Below are 19,784 nucleotides of genomic sequence, written 5' to 3' on the forward strand. Positions count from 1 at the left end.
AACAAACAAACAAAAAAAGAATGAGTATAAAAAATTATAGAAAGTGGTAAAAAGTTGTTGAATAAAGGAAACCCTTGCACACTGTTGTTTGGAAAAGAATATGAAAGTACTTTTTAAAAAATTAAATAACCATATGATCCAGCAATTCACTGCCAGATATATACCAAAAGGAAAAGGAATCAGCATGTCAAGGAGAAACCTGAGCTCCAATATTCTTTGCAGCACCAACTCGATTGTCTATCAATTAATAAACGAAGAAAGTATGGCACACATTCAACAGAAAAATAATATCCATAAAAAGGAAATTGTGTTCTTTGTAGCACATGGGGAAACAAGAATACATTATGTTAAGTGAAATAATCTGGCCACAGACAGGCATGTGGTGTGGGAAAAAACTCACTTGTATGTGGAACCTGAAACAGTTGATGGCATGGAGGTTGAGAGGAAAAGGTGGACCTTGGAGGCTAGGGCAAGCAGGACAGGGAACACCGATGAATGAGTACTATGCTGCAATACAAAGTAAGAAGTTGCTACTGTACAAAATTACTCGAGACAAAGATAGCATACTACATATTTCAGAAGTTTAGAAAAATTATTTTAGAGGGTTTTCCACAAAGAAATAGGAAAAGGTTTGGGTAGGATGTAATTGAAGCACTAAACAGTGTTTAGTGTGTATCTAAACACCACAATATCTGAGAGATACATAACATTTTTGTATGTCAGTTAAATTAATTCAATTTTTAAAATACAAATGGCGTATTTTTGTTAGAGAGAGTGTCTGAGCCACTGGATCAGGATATGACTGAATACTAAGAACAAAATAGAGAGGTAAGGATCCTGGGTTCTGAACTGGATCCATGGGTTCAAATCTCAGTTTCTTTTAAAAACTGTCTGAAAACATAATTTCTCCATAGTTTGGATATGAATAGTACCTGTCATAGCATTTCTCTTCAGATTCAGTGGCATGGTGTGTGTGTGTGTGTGTGTGTGTGTGTGTGTGTGTGTGTGTGTGTGTGTGAAGGAGTGTTAGGTTATGGTTCCAGACATATCCAGAACTTAGCAAGCAATACTGCATTTGGTCACCTTCTGATTTTGTGTTGTTGTTGTCTTTGTTGTTGTTGTTTTAAATATCTCGCTGACTTTGGGTTTTCCCATCTGTGATAAGCTACAACAACAACTGGGTGGCATCCTTTCCCCTACCAAATTAATGTAAATGTAAATAAGACAGGTTTAAGTTGTTTAAGATAAATGCTTACTGTGGACGTTGAGCCAATATAGCAAAGTGTATTTCAATGACAACACTGAGATTTTTTTTGGTTGCACAGATTGTTTATTTTGTAAATATCATTCCTACTCAAAGAAATCCTTGGGGCCTCCTTGCATCTAGTTATTAATTATAAGGGGAATTTGAATTGTTAAGAATTCTCACAATTTTAGGTTCTTATAAAAAATATGAAAAATTACAAATTCAGATATTTTTAAAAATCTTATCTAGTGAAATTTTGTTTCTGGAAGGACTCCTATTTTCAAATGTCACTAGCTTCTAAGCATTGCCTTCCATGGCTGTATTTCCTAGTCATCAAATATTTATAGCAGCTTGCTGCGATAGCCATGTAACTGATTTGAGAACACGTTTTGGTCATTACTATCTCTTGCTGTTTGCCTGCAGTGAGCTCTCACATAATTAGGGCTGAATACACTTCACTTTTAAAATTAAACCAAGCCTCTGGGAAAGAATCATGAAAATAGATGGTTAAAGGACACCCAGGCAATTAACAAGCATGATAAAGGTAAAAATTGAAGAGAGGAAAGTAGGTTAGGAACTTTTTCACTCTTCTTCAAACATAGCTTTCTGATACAGAAGAAATAAGCATCACCCTTATTTTACATAAAGAAAACTTACTCCTTTAAAATAAAGAAATCTGTTTCCCAGTGGATTTTTTTTCTCTTTTAAATGCACAATTCTGAAATAATTCTGTTTGATTGACTCTTTCTTTAAAAAAAGCTTGAAAATTCTTCATATTCTAAAATCATGAAAGTGAAAATAATGAACTAAGAATAATTAAATGTTGAATTCCTAAGGAGATAATTTCATTCCCAACATTTTTAAAACTGGTATGCAAAACTATTGGTGGATAATTTTTATAGACAAAGAGGAAGAGGGCAAGAGGGGGATGGGAGAGAAACTGGCAAGAGACATTGCATACTACATATCACCTGATTCTTTTGCTGAAGTAAAAACCCCAGGAAAGGCTATGACAACAGGGGAAACAGATTTTAATGCATTATATTATTTCTTTCATTCCACTACATATACTTCTTTTCTCTGTGACAGTAGTAGACTGAAATCTAATATATGGAGAGCCCCACAAGCTAGTAGCCATGAAAGCTTCACCCTTCAGAAGAGAGGAAAGGTCATTCAAACCTAGGGTTGTAATTCTGAATTTTCATATATCGTGCCTGGGCCATATTCCCAGCATGATGTCATATGAAGTTGCTTTACCTTCGTTTTATTAGAGTTTTGATATAAATGCAAATCAGATCTGTGATTGAAACACAGATAAACAGTAATACTTCATTTTCCTTCCTTTATAACTTGATATTTCCTTTCCAAAATTAAGACTTCCTTTTCCCTACCTTTTATTGTATAATAAAGCAGATAAAGAAGGTCACACAGAGTGACTTATTACAAGGCAAAGATACTTAAAGTCATACTTAGCACAAGAAAGAGAGCTCCATAAGCAAACAGAGAAACCCAGTTGCATGCACAGTCCGGAGTACAGACCCTTTCCACCCCGCAAAAGCACAGCTTTCCTCATGCAGTTTTCTTGAATTTGCCTGTGGTTGAACACAGCTGCATGTCCTTAGGGTACACACTTTGGAGCCTTCATCTCCATGCTGAAACTGAAGAATCTTCCTCTGCCCTCCCACAAGTCCTCCGTACTATCTGTTGACGACTTTGGGCAGCATCTTCCTCTGCCCTCCCACAAGTTCTCCGTACTATCTGTTGACGACTTTGGGCAGCAGTCTCGGCCATTCTTTCAAACTTGGTTTTACCAATCACATACCACAGAGACACAGATCGCAGTGAGCTCCATTCTGTGTTCTTGCTTACTAGACTCTTCTTATCCAGTTGCCCGTTTCCATGCAGGTTCCATCCCCTTTGCAAAACCATATGTGGTTCTGAGCTGCTTCACCAGGAGGATCCATTTGCGTCTGCTTTTGTTTTGTTCTAAGGGCCACTTATGTTGAATATCCAGATGCATTAATTAAATTAAAGAACTTGTGACTTTTTTAACTATGTACTCAGTTTCTAGGTTAATTATTAGCTGAAATCATTTGTAAAGATGCATTTTATCTCTTCTATTACATTGCCCTTTAGTTCAGATTATATAACAAGGAATGCATAGCTGTTTCATTCCTTTTACTTCTCCAGGTTTCAAGGCAATAAATGCAATTTCTATCACCTTCAGCAGGTAATCGCGTCCATATTCCTATGAACCCAAATTTAAACAGCCAGTAGATGTCTTTTCATTGAAGTTCTTACCCATTTTTGAAGATGACATTCAGATTCCCTAAGAGAATTCCCAATTCTTTCCTTCTATTCAAGCAGTGTTTGATAATACTAACTAGCACGAGTGGTTGTTGCAGGATTCTAACATACATGTCCAGCACCTCCCTTGAAATCAGCCATCACTCCATTTCTGATGACTACTGACCACCTGTCCAGTCTTACTCTAGTTTCAGCAGCTCTTTCCTTTAATATCTCTTGGCTCTTCTGAGTCTGCCAGAGCCTCTTGCACATCATTGTCCTTCCTCCTATGTAGAAGTTTCCACAGCACAGGACTCCCATTTACTGAAGGCTTACATCAACTTACATATTATTTAGGTTTATGGGGACAGTGTTGCTGTATAACATAATCATGTTGGTTCGGTTATTGGTTTTCTTTTAGGTTTCATTGTTTATTGGAACTAAATGCTGTACGCTACTCTACCATCTCGATCTTTTCAGACTCAAGTTCTCTTTGCTATTGAAAATTATTTCAAATTCAATACCTTGGTTCAATATCTGTGATATCATTTCCATTAACTTTGCACAGGACACATTAGCAGATGCCTTTGATTGGGGAGCCTTTTCCTTCGCTATCTATTTGGTGGAAAAAAATAACACCTGTTTCTATGGAGTTAAAATTTAAAATTAAACCTTCAAATTGTTGAGTTGGTATTTTATTAGTTAAACCTAGAGTTCAATACTGTTAGTAGTAATAGCCTATTCTTGTAAAAATGTCTTTTAAATATGCATTGTTACATCAAGCATAATTTGACACAGCACAATAAAAGTAGATGACTGTAAAATCATATCATTCCTTCTAAATGTCACTGTGCAACGGTACATGTCCACAATTATACTTGGTCAAGATAGTATTTATTTCAAAGACAAATGACATTTAAAAAGGGTTCTACTACTCTATGGAAAGAGAGCATCCCACGCCAAGTATAACACATTGATGTTAAAGGCACCCTAATCCATGTGCAAAAACCCTAACTCATTAGAATGGAACTCTCATGGTTGCATCTTTATAAAAGAAGTCACAAGAGATCGCTGGCCCTCTCTATCTTGTGAAGTCACAATGAAAAGACAGTCATCAATGAGGAGTGGACCTCACCAGACATCTGCTAGCACTTTGCCCTTGGCCTTTCCAGTTTCCCGAACTGGTTATAAGTAGCTATTCTATGGTATTTTGTAACAGCAACTCATCTGGACAAAGGCATCAAGAAGCCCTTAATACACATATGCCCAAATTAGGAAAACCCCGCATAAAATAGAGTATCCTAGTAAATAGAAATAATGAAAGTATACATGCATAGTATTTTCAAGGTCTGGAAATCAAATTTCTAAATGAATGTTCCTCTGACAGAATAAAATGAAGTGATTAAGCAGCTACACTAAATTAAAACATTCAGTATTTTGTACTAGAGTGGCATCAGGTAAAGATAATCTTGCTCATGGAAATTACATATGGACAAGACTGGACATACTACTGCTAAATTTCTAAAATATCCTTTTATTCAAATTTAGGAGCTCACCTTGTGGCCTGTATGCTGCTGGGTTTTTGACTGTAGCATTTAAAATAACAAAAAACTTTACTCTAGAATGGTTCAAATTACAGGTAAGGGGCAATGAAAGCAATACAACATTTACTATAACAAACCATGCTGAGACCTCTAAAGAAAAAGAAAGGCCATTAAATGTAGAATAAGGGATAATCAGGTCTATTAAGTATGTTTAAAATTTTGCTAAGGTTGTATTTGTGGATAACTTTATACAATTATGAAAACAGTATCTATTTAAAGATCAGCTTTGTTTCCTTGTATGTGAAAATGCCTCCTTTTCTCTTTAAGGCAATTACTATAGTATACCTGTTCAATAAGTAGTTTATAGAGAGTATAAAGTAGACCTTTGGAGATGTATCAATTCACAGTTCATGGAAGGACACAGTGGAAAACTTCTCAGTGATATTACAAAATCCACTAATTCACTGATATGTCCTAAGGATTATTTATTCAATGGTGTTTTATCACTTATAAATGTAAACCTAACTTTGAACTTTACTGTAAAATAATAAAATTAGATTTATTTAATTGTTTTATTAACATTATTTTTCAAGCTAGTGTGTGCAGTTTATGTTTCGCCTTTTGGATTCAGTAGTACATCATGTGTGGCTATGTATCTTTATCATTATTGTTGACACATAAGAGAATTACTGGTGTATTTTAATATACTCAACCATTCACCAATTGGTTTCAACAACATTAAGTAAGGTGAACATGATTTGCAGAGAATTGCAGTCCCCTCTTTACCCATGAGTGTTTCTTGTTAAAATTGTGTGCTTTGTTGCACTTACTGAACAATCAGGAAAAAAAACCCTAATTATTAAATTACTCATAATCAGGTATCTAACCTGAGAGTCAAACTCATTATTTATTGATTTGGAATAAGCATGCAAGGTTTCTGCATAGCATTTTCAAACATACATACTCTCCCATCTCTGTGTCTCACACACCTCCTGTGCCTTCCTGCCCCCCCCTTTTCCCTTTCTCCTTTCAGATCACATGTGTTCCATGACCCTCATCATACTCACCCATTCCCCTTTAAAGCCAACTTTTTCTTATCTCATGGGGTCCTTTCCAGTTTCCTGGCTTCTACTCTCATTTTCTATCACATAAATGCACATATATTAACAATTAGAACCTAGGATCTGCTTATGTGAGAGAATATATAGTATTTGTCTTTATTAGTCTGTTTTAGTATTAATAAAAAAACTTCCAGTTCTAATTAATTTTCCTGGGCTTTTCATAATTTCATTTTTCTTTTCAGTTGAATAAAATTTTGTTGTATATATGTAACAAACTTTTTGTTTCATATGTTGGTGAACATCCAGTCTGATTTAGTTTTTTTTTTTTTCTATAATGAATAGAGTATCAGTGGACAAGGGTATGAAAGTCTCCTTGCATTTGGATGAACGGTCTTTTTAGAAATCAAGCCTTAGAGTTGATAGTGAATTTGATTGCTAAAGTAAGACAATCTAGATATACTTCAATTCTATTATAAAATTGTCGACCCAAACAAAATTGTATTCTTCCTTCTTCTGCATGTTGTTCATGATGTCTTTACTTTATTTGCAAATATTGGGTAGGACAAGAATTCTGAACTTCACCTACTGAAATATATATGCTTAAAGAGAACCACAAACCTCTTAAAGCCACAGACAAAACATTGCAAATACATATTCTTTCAAGGGCACAGAGTTCTAATCCTTCAGTCTGATCCTGGACATATTCTGTAAGTTTAGAAATCTAGTAAATGCTCATATGCATACATAACCATGAATGACTAATAATCAGTAAGTATAGACAATAGAACTTTGAGACTATGTTATGTAATACATATGCAACCATACCCACATCTGATGCATTTTTCTATTGTGAATTATATATATACATACAAAGCTTCCTATTGCCTTCCTCAAAATTTATTTACATGGTTTTATGCATTTATTCAACAAATTAAGCAAATTATTGCTCAGAACAAAGACCCATTAAAAATAATTGTTGAACCTATGAATAGCATCTATTAAAAAAAAGAAAAATACACTGGTTCTGATTATATAGATATGAATATATATGAAAATATATGTCACATAACTTTTTAAATCCTATCAATATGTCTTCTCAAAGTGGTGTAATTTAGAAGGTAAAGTTCAAATATTCTGCAATGACGGTAAATGCATCTGTTCTAGAAACAATAGAATGGCCAGGTGGCGGTGGTGCCGCACGCCTTTAATCCCAGCACTCGGGAGGCAGTGTGAGTTCGAGGCCAGCCTGGTCTACAGAGCGAGATCCAGGACAGGCACCAAAACTGCACAGAGAAACCCTGTCTCGGAAAAAAAAAAGAAAGAAAGAAAAAAGAAACAACAGAATAATATAAGATATTGAGGATCACTTTTTGCAAATCTTCTAAACTTCTTTTGCTTTTAAGAAAGGTTATCTTATAGCCCAGGTGGGCCTTGAACTTACTATTTAGCCAATTCTGGACCTGAGCTTCTAATTCTCTTAATGCCACATCCAAGCTACAGGTGTGCTCCATCAGGCTGCACTAATTTTTTTTTTTAATTCTTGCAACATATTTCTAAATAGCCATTTTTCCAGACCATTAATTTGACAATAAAAATAAAATGGAAGAATTTAGCAAGTTATGATTCATCTTACTTGGCTCATATGTAACATTTAATTGATCTGCAATAAGATCCCAAATGTTTCAATTATGCCATTTTTTCTATGAAAATGAAGATTAACAGGAAGCAGTACATGGAACACGGTGCTATTTGAATTTTCTCTAAAATCTATTTCTAAATGTTTGGCACTTTGTTATTTAATGCCAGCTATACCATGCTATGAAAATTGGTATATCTAAACAATTTTGCAGGAAGAGGGTGAATTAGAAGTTTTCTGATCTTAATTGTCTCATGAGTAGACCTATTTCATGCAGCCCACAGAAAGCAGCCCCAGTAGGCATTCTGCTGTTCAAGTGCCTATGAAAGTAAAAAGAAGAAAATGGTGCACAGTTTAAACAATGAAAAGTTCTTCTATCCCACAGCCCTTTGCTTAGTAAATTCTGAAGATCGGTGCTGCTCTTCTAGAGAACCTGGGTCCTATTCCGAGCCCCCAAATGGATTCTAACAACCATCTTTAACACTTGTTTTGGGGCATCTAACACCCTCTTCTGGCATCTATGGTCAACAGAAATGCACGTGGTGCATATCACAGACATATATTCAGGAAAAGCATCTACACACATAAAAATAAATGAACAAATAAAATCACAAGATTATCGGAGAATGTACTTAGGAAACATTTTTGTTTCCTTGGCTCATAATTCTGTTTTAATTTTACTTTTGTAATAATAACTAAACATAGAAGGTATTAACTGCCCAACATAATCTGCTAATCATAAATGTACATATATAAATCATGCATAGTGTATGTATGTATAAAGAGACAAAATATGCATCTTCTTCAAAATCTTATGAGTTCCATGTATTATCATTTTGTAATTGAAAAAAACTTAGACTCTCAGTCACTAAGGTTTTAAATCCCAATATTTGTCTCAAAATGTTAGTAACCCCATAGTTTTTTGGGGGGGTGGGGTGAAATAGAATTAAAAGATTATCAGAACATACAAGCCCTGCTCCATTTCTGCTCTTGTCCATGCTTGCTTCCCAAATTAAACCACCCTATTTCTTTTAGCATTTAACTCGTTTTTCAAAGAGAAATCAATTTATTGACTCTAAACAGCATTCACTTCCATTTATAGAAGTTGAAAATGTAGCTTCCTTTCACCGACCAACCCACATTTACCTTTCTCCTGCCCTCTCACAGTAAGTGGCCCATCATTTTCAATTAAAATGTGGCAGGTATTACTGACTGCTGAACAAGGCAAATTTGATTTTTCACTGTTTTACAGATATTTTACTCACTCTGGAATTGATAAGGGCTCTTTGTTATACTGCATATCCAATTATTTTACAAATATTTGTATAAAAACTAGAGACATCTGATTTTGAATGATGTATAAAATACTTATGATATCATTTTTGAAATGGTGATGTCTTTTTTTTTCCTCCTCAGTCTCTGTCTGCTTCCCACCCTGGGTTAATCCAGTCGCCTTCACTACCACTCAAGCATATTCCTGTTTCTTTCTTTGAAAGCTCTTTGTGAGGTCTCACTTCCCACGTTGCGTGTCTACCTAGTGTTTAACCTAACTCCTTGTTTTTCTGGAGCATATTAACTAGTAACACTGCAACAAAAAAAAAATGGTTGCGGGAATGATTTTGTTGTACTAATTCCAAATTCCAATTTTCAGCCTTTACTAATTCCATATTTATATTCTGGAATTTCTATTGGTATATTTTAATTTTAAGAATTAATTCTGTATTTTCACATAAAGTATATTTTACATATTCTACCTTATTTTCCCCCTTTTGTCTTGTTTTGGAGCAACTTCTTACATAAATTCATTCGGTTTTTTCTTTCAGGATTTATTTTACGATCATTTTATGTGAATGAGTATTTTCCATGCATGGATATATGTACACCACACACATGGCTGGTGCCCATGGAGAATAGAAGAAAGCTTTGTATCCCTAGGAACTAGACTTACAGATGTGAGTCATATGTTGATTCTGCGAGCCAAACCCGCATCTTCTGGAAGAGCAGCCAGTGCCCATAACTGCTGAGCAGTCTCTCCACTTCCCAAGAATAATTGCTTAATATCTTACTTTTTAAAAGCACTGTAATTATTGAATGGATAAAATATCTTTCTGAGAATATCATGTTGCATTAGTAATTTTTCATTTTCCTACTGTCTCTGTCCTTTGAACTTTATTTTCCTGTTTATTTTTCTTTCATAATGGAGACTTAGAGTGAAAATTTTGGCAACATTTTTGCTCTCGGCTATTAAACAATGCTATGCCACAAAATAATTACAACCTCCATGGATATATGTGGAGCTTTGGCAACATGATTAGTTAATAAACAAGATTTTGCAATGTGTACCTATCATTAGAAGTATTTTTCTCTAGTTCCCTGACTGGGAAGAACTGACTTGACTCCAAGTATGCTAATACTAGCACTGAGAGTTCTCCATTCACTTAGGAAACCCTTGTTTAATCTGCTTGCAGCCTGGCTTTCCTAGAACTACTTCTAAACTGGTCCAAGTCTCTCTCTCTTCCAAAATTCACTGGACGAATGACTGTGGACATGAAGCATTTTCTTCACCAGCTGTTTCCCAGAACACTTTAAGATCTTCTATTCTCTGCTGCTTCTTCATTCTACTCGTCTGTGTGTATAAGTATATCTTCATATTATTTTTGAGTCATTTCAGGAAGGAGGAAGGATAAATGATTAGGTCAATTAATCATGTTTCCCTGGAAGTTTAGGGAATTCTTTATGCTGGCATCTCATTTCTTATTGGGTGAGGATTGAAATGACAAAATTAAGATTCAAAAAAGTGACGAGTGCCTGCCCCAGTTCTCACTATCTGTCTATGTCACTGTGTCCACACCATGTAATCTTTCTGCCTTTTCATCTCTTCCTTTCTACACTGGGCAGCAAATGTAATGTTTGGGGCCCCAAGTTGAAGGAGCAGTGGAAACAAGATTCCAGGTTCTGTTATGGGAGAACACAGAGCTTTTGCTGCTCTTATCTAGATTTACTGACTCCAAGATTCATTGTGCCTTGGTCCTACCATGGAATGACTCTTTATTCATTCACCCAGCAATTATAAATTGAAAGCTACTATACTGACCAAGCAATAGTACTCTTACGAGAATTGAAACAATATCACTTCGCAAAATCATGTAAAATGCAAGGATACTCATATCAGTACTACTGATTGTTAATTAAAATTAATGTCTGTCAACATAAGGATAGATAAATTCAAGGCATCATATCTATAAAATGGATAATATTCAACTAAAAAAATAAAAATAAAAAATAATGTATTGAATGTGCTTGGTGAACCCTGAAAATAACATGTTAAATGAAAGAAGCCAGTAAAAAATAAATACTAGATATTATGTGGGCCAACTGACAAGAAATTACTAGGATAATTTCTGCAAAACCATCAACAGAAAAATAGATAGTGATTGCTTATCGATGAGGAGGCTTGGGAGAGAACACACAAACATTACTGCTAATGAACATGAAGTTTCTTTTTAGGGTGTCAAATGTCCTAAAAGTCATTCTGATGATGGACACACAACTATGTTAATTTAATGAAAACATTAAATTTTATACTTCTAATTGGCAAATGGCATAACACATAAATTAAGTCTCAAAACACTTTTAAGGGGTCATCTAAAAAGGTATGAAAGGAAAGAGGAGTTAGTATGTGCATTTTTATAACATGGGCTTCAGGAGTTTTTATTGGCTTTTTTCATTTTTCTTTGTTTTTTTTGTTTGTTTTTTTTAATTTAAGAGAAAGAAAGAACATGAAGTTAGGTTGGTAGGAAAAAGAAAGGGTCTAGAAGGAGTCAGTGGACAGAAAATAATATGATGAAAATAAATTGTATTGAATTCTCAGAGAATAAATTTTAAAGAAAAAAACATTAGGAACACAAAATAGAGTAATACTGTTGAGAAGGCAAGCAGGGCTAAAATTTTGGTGCGGGGACATGCACAAAAGTAATGATAAATTCTGTGGAAATAAGGATCCTCAAATGAAAACAAAGACCATGATGATGATACAGGTCAGAAACAGACTGAATGTGGACATGTTATTAAACTAAATTCTATGTAGAGAGTAGAAACTACTAGCTATGTGGTATGATGAAAGTGGGAGAATATCAGAAAACAATGTGAAATTTCACATGAAAATCTCTGTAGTAGGCAATACCTAAGCTTGTTCTAGAAGCTGAAACTTCATCAGAGTGGCTGGAATTCAGGGAGGAAGGGAAGGAGGAGGGAGAGGGGCACCAAATCAATGAGTGGTGTGTGCTCGGGCTGCATGTAGTTCAGCATTTTGTAATCATGCAGGGTCTTGTATTATTAGGAGTGTAATCAAATACGTTATGAGAGAAATGAAAAATTACTTATGATTTTCAGCAGAATTACAGCATTATTCAGTTTACAATTTAAGATAATTTTTATCTCTGCAAAATGGTGGTTCTGGGCAGTGATAAAAGCTTGCCCATATTTTAAGAGGAATGTCAGACCAGGGAGACTGTATCATTCTTGTCATTTTAAGAAATGTCTTAACTGGTATCAGTATTACTTGGTAAAATCAGTAGTGCAAAATGCCTATAACCAATAAGTCTATTCTATGAACTTTATCAATAATACAATAAAATGCACAAACATGTTGGTTGCTGCACTAATTATAATCCCTAAATATTTCAAGCAAATCTGTAAGTCCAAAACAGATAAATAGTTGCTAACTTTGTATGTGGTTAGTTTTATAGTTTTTGTCTTTGTTTTTTAAAATTACACAAGTCTTGAAAATAAAGACTACACAAATAAGATTCTTAAGATGCAAGTTCAAAGCATGCACAACTGGTTTAAGTGAGTGATCAGTGATTAGGTTAAACAGAACACTATGATAATATTAACTAGCAAAAATGAAAGGTTCATGAAATCAATTTCTCTTCAGCCAAAGTCAGGTTATAAGTATCAGATAAATATTTAACTCACAATCAATTTCTACATTTTTGTTTACATGAACATAATAGTATATGCATGCCTTTTAAATGTATACCTATACCTTTTGAATAGCTTGTATTAAAGATGCAAACTATAACCAAAGAAAAAGAGGAGAGAGGCAGAGGAGAGGGAGGATTGTAAAGGTTTTTTATATTCCATGGATGCTATGACTTTTTTTTTCTGGAAAACCAGTGGTACGCAGCCATTAAAATTTCCTGTATACATTTGGGCAGCACTGATTAGACTCGGTGGAACTAAAAAGAAAGGGGATCTTGGGAGGGGGCATGCCGGGATATGGAAGGGTTGGAGAAAGGAAATGGAGGGTGAAATATGATTGCATTTCACTTATATATGTGTGAAATTCTCAGAAACAAAAAAAATACAATTTAAAAACAAGTCCTACAAAAGAAAGGTATTTTTAAAAAGAAAATTACTCAGTCTATGTGAAAATGGGTGGGTTCTTTTTTCTGCTAGGAAGACTTTTTCTTTCAACACCACTGCCCTGCCTCTTCTCCTAAAATATGGTGCCAGCGTAATTCATAGTCTGGTATGCATTTACAAAGAATAAGAACAAAATTTTGTCACAGACCCTGAAAATATTCAATAGTCTTCATCCACTCCTAATTTATGTACTTCCCATGCATTAATGCACCTACTTAGTGCTAACACTATACGTATAAGGGACTATATTTGAAAGGCTTCACACTAAGTTCAATATCTATTGCTAAGCTATGACATGAATTATCTGAGAAACATAAAAAGCCTACCCTGAATGGGAAGGAGATCACATGCAACTTACATAAAGAACATTTTGCTGGTGTGCTTACAATGGGAGAGAGATTCACTGAGTGCAAATATGCTGAATTGTAGATCCTAAGCTGTGTCCCACTGGTGATGATGTCTTGGTATGTGGGTTTTGTTAACGCAGATACAGTTGAATTCAGCACAGTTAACATATAATGAAATTAGTAATAAATGTCTTTGTAATATATGTAAATTTTGTTACTATTTAACTAACCAAGCTTGCAGATGGTAAATATAATGGGTATAATGTCCATATCTGTTTCTCAATTTATAGCAAGCCCTCAAAAGCATTCTTAAATTAAAATTTATTCAGGAAAATTGAAAATTATAACATTTGAATTACTATAACTAAAATATTTATGTTTCTATAATATTTAGTACATGGCTTTTAATTTCCAAACATTAAGTAAAACTTTAAGTCATAAAATATAGTAAAGAGGCAGCTTAATAAATCCACAGCTTAAAATCTTTTAAATATTTTTTTTTAATTTGGCTCACCACTGACATAATCTTTATGAAAAACTTAATTAGATCTAAAGATATACAAAGATCCACCCAACATGGAAATAAATTTTTCTGAATTATTCTGGCTCTGTTGATATGGGAAAACAGACACAACTGAGAGAATGCAGTGTGCAGATACTGTGAGGGTAAGCTAATTAGAACTTGAACCCCAGAAGGTTGAATTATTTTCTTGTGAGGCGCTCCTGGAAATAAATGATCTCATTCTGATGAACTGGGGAATGGGGTTGAAGCCTCCCTTCTCTAATGAGCATGTCAGTGACCTCTGACATCAGTAGTCACGTGCACTGTGAGGTAGACACAGAAAGGGGGGGTGCTGTTACCTTCAGAAAGTGACATCTTATCTGGAGTATTTACAACACAGTAGGCTTTGCACACCATTTCTCATGCTACTAATGAAAAGCAGAAATCAAAATACAGCACACACACACACACACACACACACACACACACACACACCCATGCCTGCTCCCTAAACAAAGGGCAGAATGTCAGCTGGCTTCTTCATAGAACAGGGGCGTTTTGTTTAAATGAGCCATTGTGTAAGCATGGGCCAACAAAGTAACATCAGAATCCCTAAAATAGAAAACATTATGGTAACAAGTTTTTTCCAAGGTAAGTTGTTCTCATAATGAAATCATTCATTGTGGTAGAGGATAACTTAAAGAGAACTTGGCTAGCATGTCCATGGCTCTGGGTTTGACCCCTAGCAAGACACAAACAAAACACACACACACAAAACACACACACACACACATCCACAAAAACATTCTAAATATCCTTTTGTCACATTTGAATAATTATATCATAACTAGCAATTGGCTGTGAGATCACACTTGCCTATATTCACATAATTGTTAAATGGGTGAGAATTATAATTTTAACTAATAATTTTATAACCACTACCGCTTCTCTCAAAATATTAACACTTAACCTTGAAATTAAATGTGTGTTGTTAACACAAATTTCAAAAAAAAAAAAAACTGAGACCATGCTTTCCCTGCACAAAACTGCACCTGTATGAATTATTTTAAAATATCTATCACAAGGTGGCAAGTAATTGAGGAAGACATCCAATCTGGCATCCATAGACAGACTCACCTGCACACACACACACACACACACACACACACACACACACACACACACGATAGGCAACACATACACATACAAAAAAAAACCCTTGAAATTTAAAAAAACATAAGTACCTGCCAATATTTCCCCAGCCTTGATGACTAAAATCACAGAAAAAAATATATATATATAATTCCTAGCTTCCTCCTCATGATTTCTTACAGAACTGATATCACTGGGCTCTTCTTTACTCCCTGAAGGTTCCTACCATCGTCCTCTCCTGAGAAAGAAAGGGAAACGCAGAGCCTCTGCCCTAATTACACTGGCAGTGGATGACTACTACCCGCCAGACACAGAAGTAGCACACTCCGGACTCTAGTGAGCAAAAGAGACACTAGCTAGCTGTCTGAAAGTGTCAGCAGGAGCACAACCCTCACCCTAGAAGGAAGTGAAAAGGGATCTAGCCTGAGAAATCATCCCGAGATGGCAACCAGAATATTAGGCACAGCGTTAAAACCATAGCATGTCCTGAAGAAAAGTGTCATGCTACACTCTGCAAAGTTGGGATGGGTAACAAATACAGAGGAAACTCTCCTGGTCTCCTAGATAACTATGTAGGTGCCATGGGAAGAATCCACTTTGTTTTGTGACTTCCCAAAACCACTTCCCTTCCATGGAAATATAGTCTTAAGTGTTAATGTCTCTGTTAGAAGATTAATAAACTTAAGTTTGAAAATTTAGTATTTTCAGCCAAACACTTCCCTTAAAGTACTTCCTCAGCAAAGGTCTGAGATGAGCCAATCAAAAACAACATTATCCAGCATCCACTGAATGCCACTTGAACATTGAATTTTGCCTGATTTGGGTTGTGAGTTTAGCAACTACATTATCTCACATGCCATAGGTTTTGGAAATGCTTGTATTTGGTACCATGACTATGCAAAAATACTAATTAATAATGTCTTCTGAACCCAACTAGGTACAATAAGAACAGGATGACCTCCTTAGCTTGTCATTTTTAGAAAACAAAGATATACTGTAATTCTTCATTTCAGTATTTTTTCAGATATCTTCTATCTAGAAATTTTAAATAATCATGATTGTTTGGCTTATTGCTGCCATGTTTCCACTGATGCAAGGGCAAGCAAGTCCCCCAAACTGGAGTAGAGTTTGTGAGTACATAGCTGACTTCTTCGTCATCGTTCACTTCTGTGAAGTGCAGGATGAAACCAAATCATCACTTGGTTTCACTTCCCACCTTTGCTCAGCGTTTGCTTCTCTTTCACCAGATTTTCTTGGGGGAAATATATAGAAACCTTTAGTTTCACTGATCCATGGATTGGACATATGATTGTAATTCATGGAAAGCTGTCATATAGGCTATATACTTTTAGAAAAAAAAAGTAAATGCCAGGGGAGACTTTAATCATTTGATACATGCTACTATTTTGAAAAACACCATCATTTTCCTATTGATGAATAAAAATGTATCCTTTCCACTCATTTGATTAAATATGATTTCAAGTAAAAAAAAAAAAGCTTAGCACTTTTTTGCATGTTGTCATTGAATGTCATAGATTGTTTTTGGAATATAACTCTCACTTTTTTATTATTAAGACTGTTGGCTGTTTTCTTGCAAAGTTTTTTTTTTTAAATTTATACTACTGTTTGGATTATATTCCCATGGAGGACTCAAAAAGAGGTGGTATCCGAACCTGATTCCCACTTGTAAAATTCTAAAGACTGTAACAACCTAATTTGCTTTAGATGGAGCAAGATCATCTATGAGTTTGCCTTTCCCGGTACCTTCCTCGCAGATGAAGCATATTTGATTACTCCGGAGGTTCTTTCAGCCTGAACATTCTTTCAATTGAACTCAATGATCTCCAGACAATAAATGTCATTAGCTATTGTAAGCCCTTCAATAGGATTTTCCTGTGTTTTTTTTGCAAATAAGCATTTCTAAATTAATTTTTTTCCTAAAATCTATCCACTCCATGCACAAGAAGAGAGACTGCTGGTTTCTGAGGCAATCAACATCTCAGGGAAGATGGACAGTCGGCTCCCCAAGCTTTGTTTGTTGGGCTGTATTCCGCAGTTAACTTGATTCAGAACTGTGGACAGCTCCCTCCCTCCCGTGCATACACTTATTGGCAATTTCGGTCAGTTTCTGTACACTGCTGGAAGTAATGCTTTTTGTTGCTATGTTTCCTTTGCGGTTTACCGGGAGCCTAAACTCTCAGTGTGCACATGAACTCCTTTCCTTGTGGTGTCTTCCCCTTGTTCAAATCAAACAAACAAACAAGTGTATCACCCGGAGTTACTAGTTGAGGATTTTTAGAAGGAAGCTCTCTCTGCTTGTGTTCAGGAGCAGCATGTCACGCTAATAAGAGGATCTACTTCACGACCTTCATTTGTCAGTCTCTAAACGTGCTTATTAACCAAGTGAATACTTGGGCTACAAATAAGACCAGGGAACTCATATTCATTTTCTCCTGCTGACAAGCTCTGCTGCCCTTCCTCCGAGACTGAGACTGGGAAACTGGAAAGACATGTCTGAAATGGATTTGTAGTCAAGGTCAAGAGCGGGTGTCGTCGCTCTATTTCAGGAAGGGGGGCTCTAGAAACGCCCCCCTGTCTCTGTTTCGGGAACTCGAAGCTTCCTGTCACGCTCCTGCCCAGTCGGGCAGCAACTGGCTCCGCTGAAACCTCAAGTCAGACTACCCAAGCGCAAGTGTCCTTCCTGTGCCTGCCAGCCACTGATCTGGGGAAACGCAATGGTGACAAGAGTGCCTATAAGCATAAGAACAACAGATTAACACTCCCAGGGGCGAGAGTGGCAGGAACAGCTAGGACCTGTGAGTCACTGTCTCCAGTTTCCTCATCTCCAGAATCCCAGAAGCCTCTTTTTTTCTCTCTCTCTCTCTCTTTGGGGAGCAGCGCTAGCAAGGATACCTGCCCTAGTCCTAACTCTCCCATCACCGAAGTAAAAGTTTCCCTAGTGTAACTTAGACACCTCGCGTCCAGGGGTCATAGTGGCCTTCTTCCCTCCTTGTCTATCCCGCGAAGTTTACCAGGAAAAGGGAAAGGGCCTCGCTGACGCTCTTGGGGAATAAGAAACTCCCTAACCCCAAACCTTCCCGGGATGGAAACTAGTTGAAGAGTAGAGTTGGCTAGTTTGAGTGGGGAGCCACGGGCAGCGCGGCCACGCCTGCCCCGCACCCCGCTGCGAGTCCCCGGGGCGCCCCTTCCCAGGGGCGGGGTAGGATGCTGGAGGGCGCGCCTGGGGGCGGGGAGGGGGGGGGAGAGCAGGGTGGGGCGGCGCCAGGGAGCCCTCACCTGAAGTCACTGTACGGGTGGATAATCCAGAAGCCTGCAGTTTTAACCCTTTCCTGCTCCTTCTCCACCGCCTTCTGGCTGCCGAACATGCGGAGGGAAAATTTGTTGACCCCGGGCTGCAGCATGGAGGTGAACTGCCTCTGCATGAATCCATACTGCCGCCGGGGTCCCTCCGAATCCTCGAAGCTGCCGGCCGGCTCCTCGCCGCCTCCGCCGTCCACCTTGAAGCACACGGAGTTGCCGTGCTCCTTCCCCGCCGCGCCGCTCCCCGGCGGGGTCCCCAGGCGCTTGTCGGCCACCGCCGGCCCCGTCGCGGGCGCCTTGGAGGGGAAGACGCTGTTGCCATCGTCGCGGCTGTTGGACGCGGACTTGGGCTTGCCGCCGCCTTCCATGCCCGGAGGAGGACGCGGCTGGCGACGGCGACGGCGCGGGCTCCAGACTCTCCTCCGGGGGCTCGAGGCCGAGGGGCAGGGGCAGGGGCCGGAGCCGGCTGCCCGCGAGCCCGGCTGCCCGTCGCGGCGGCGGCGGCGGCGGCGGCAGCTGCTGCTTCCCGCCCGCCCGCCCGCCCGCCCGCGCCGCTGCTCAGCTGCGCGCCTGGCTCCCGCCGCCGCCGCTGCCCTCAGTGGCTTGCGCTCCCGGGCTCCGCCGCGCCTGGTGCTGAGGCTGAGGATGCAGGCGCGGGGCGAGGCTCGGGCTCAGCACCCGCGCGCCAGCGCCGCCCCTCGGCTGCCCCCTGCCGGCCGCCGGCCGCCTCTGCCCGCGCGCGCGCCCCGCCGCCGCCGCCGCCGCCGCCGCTGCCGCCGCCGGCGCTCTCCTGATCCACTTCTGCCCAGCGTGACATTGAACTCCCCGGCCCGCCCCGGACGCCTATTTGTACGTCTGGAGAGAGATGCTCGCTGGGTGTGGGTGTGCAAAAATGGGAGGGGAGAAAAGGACGGCGAGGGGGGGGGCAGGGAGGAAGGGAGGGAGGGAAGGAGGGAGGGAGAGAGAGAGAGAGAGAGAGAGAGAGAGAGAGAGAGAGAGAGAGAGAGAGAGAGAGAGAGAGAGAGAGAGAGAGAGAGACTAAGCAAGCAAGTTGCGTCCACACAGCCTAACACGAACTGCCTAAAACTCGCGGAGACACTGTTTGAACGCCTGTTGGAATGATGTTATGGATGGAGAAAGGGGGCGGGGGTCAGGCTAATTCCTCACCCTATAAATTCACTTGTAATGCTGCATGGACAAGGAAACACACTGGAATTTTTCAAGGATAATAAAAATGAAGGATGCACGCTGAGAAATAAATT

The 19,784-nt window shown here is 38.3% G+C and overlaps 1 protein-coding gene across 1 annotated transcript in view; it reads right to left on the reverse strand.

Moving 5' to 3' along the window:
- The window catches only part of Hcn1 (hyperpolarization activated cyclic nucleotide gated potassium channel 1), a 388,508-nt gene extending 369,499 nt beyond the window's left edge, over window positions 1–19,009 (reverse strand). Inside the window, exon 1 of the mRNA XM_006983585.4 lies at window positions 18,499–19,009. Coding sequence (XP_006983647.1) covers window positions 18,499–18,890 — 392 coding nt within the window. The 5' untranslated portion in view covers window positions 18,891–19,009. The remainder of the gene's footprint in view (window positions 1–18,498) is intronic.
- Between the last annotated feature and the right edge of the window lie 775 nt (window positions 19,010–19,784).

Source organism: Peromyscus maniculatus, chromosome 15 (assembly GCF_049852395.1).
Source record: "Peromyscus maniculatus bairdii isolate BWxNUB_F1_BW_parent chromosome 15, HU_Pman_BW_mat_3.1, whole genome shotgun sequence".
Lineage (NCBI taxonomy): Eukaryota > Metazoa > Chordata > Mammalia > Rodentia > Cricetidae > Peromyscus > Peromyscus maniculatus.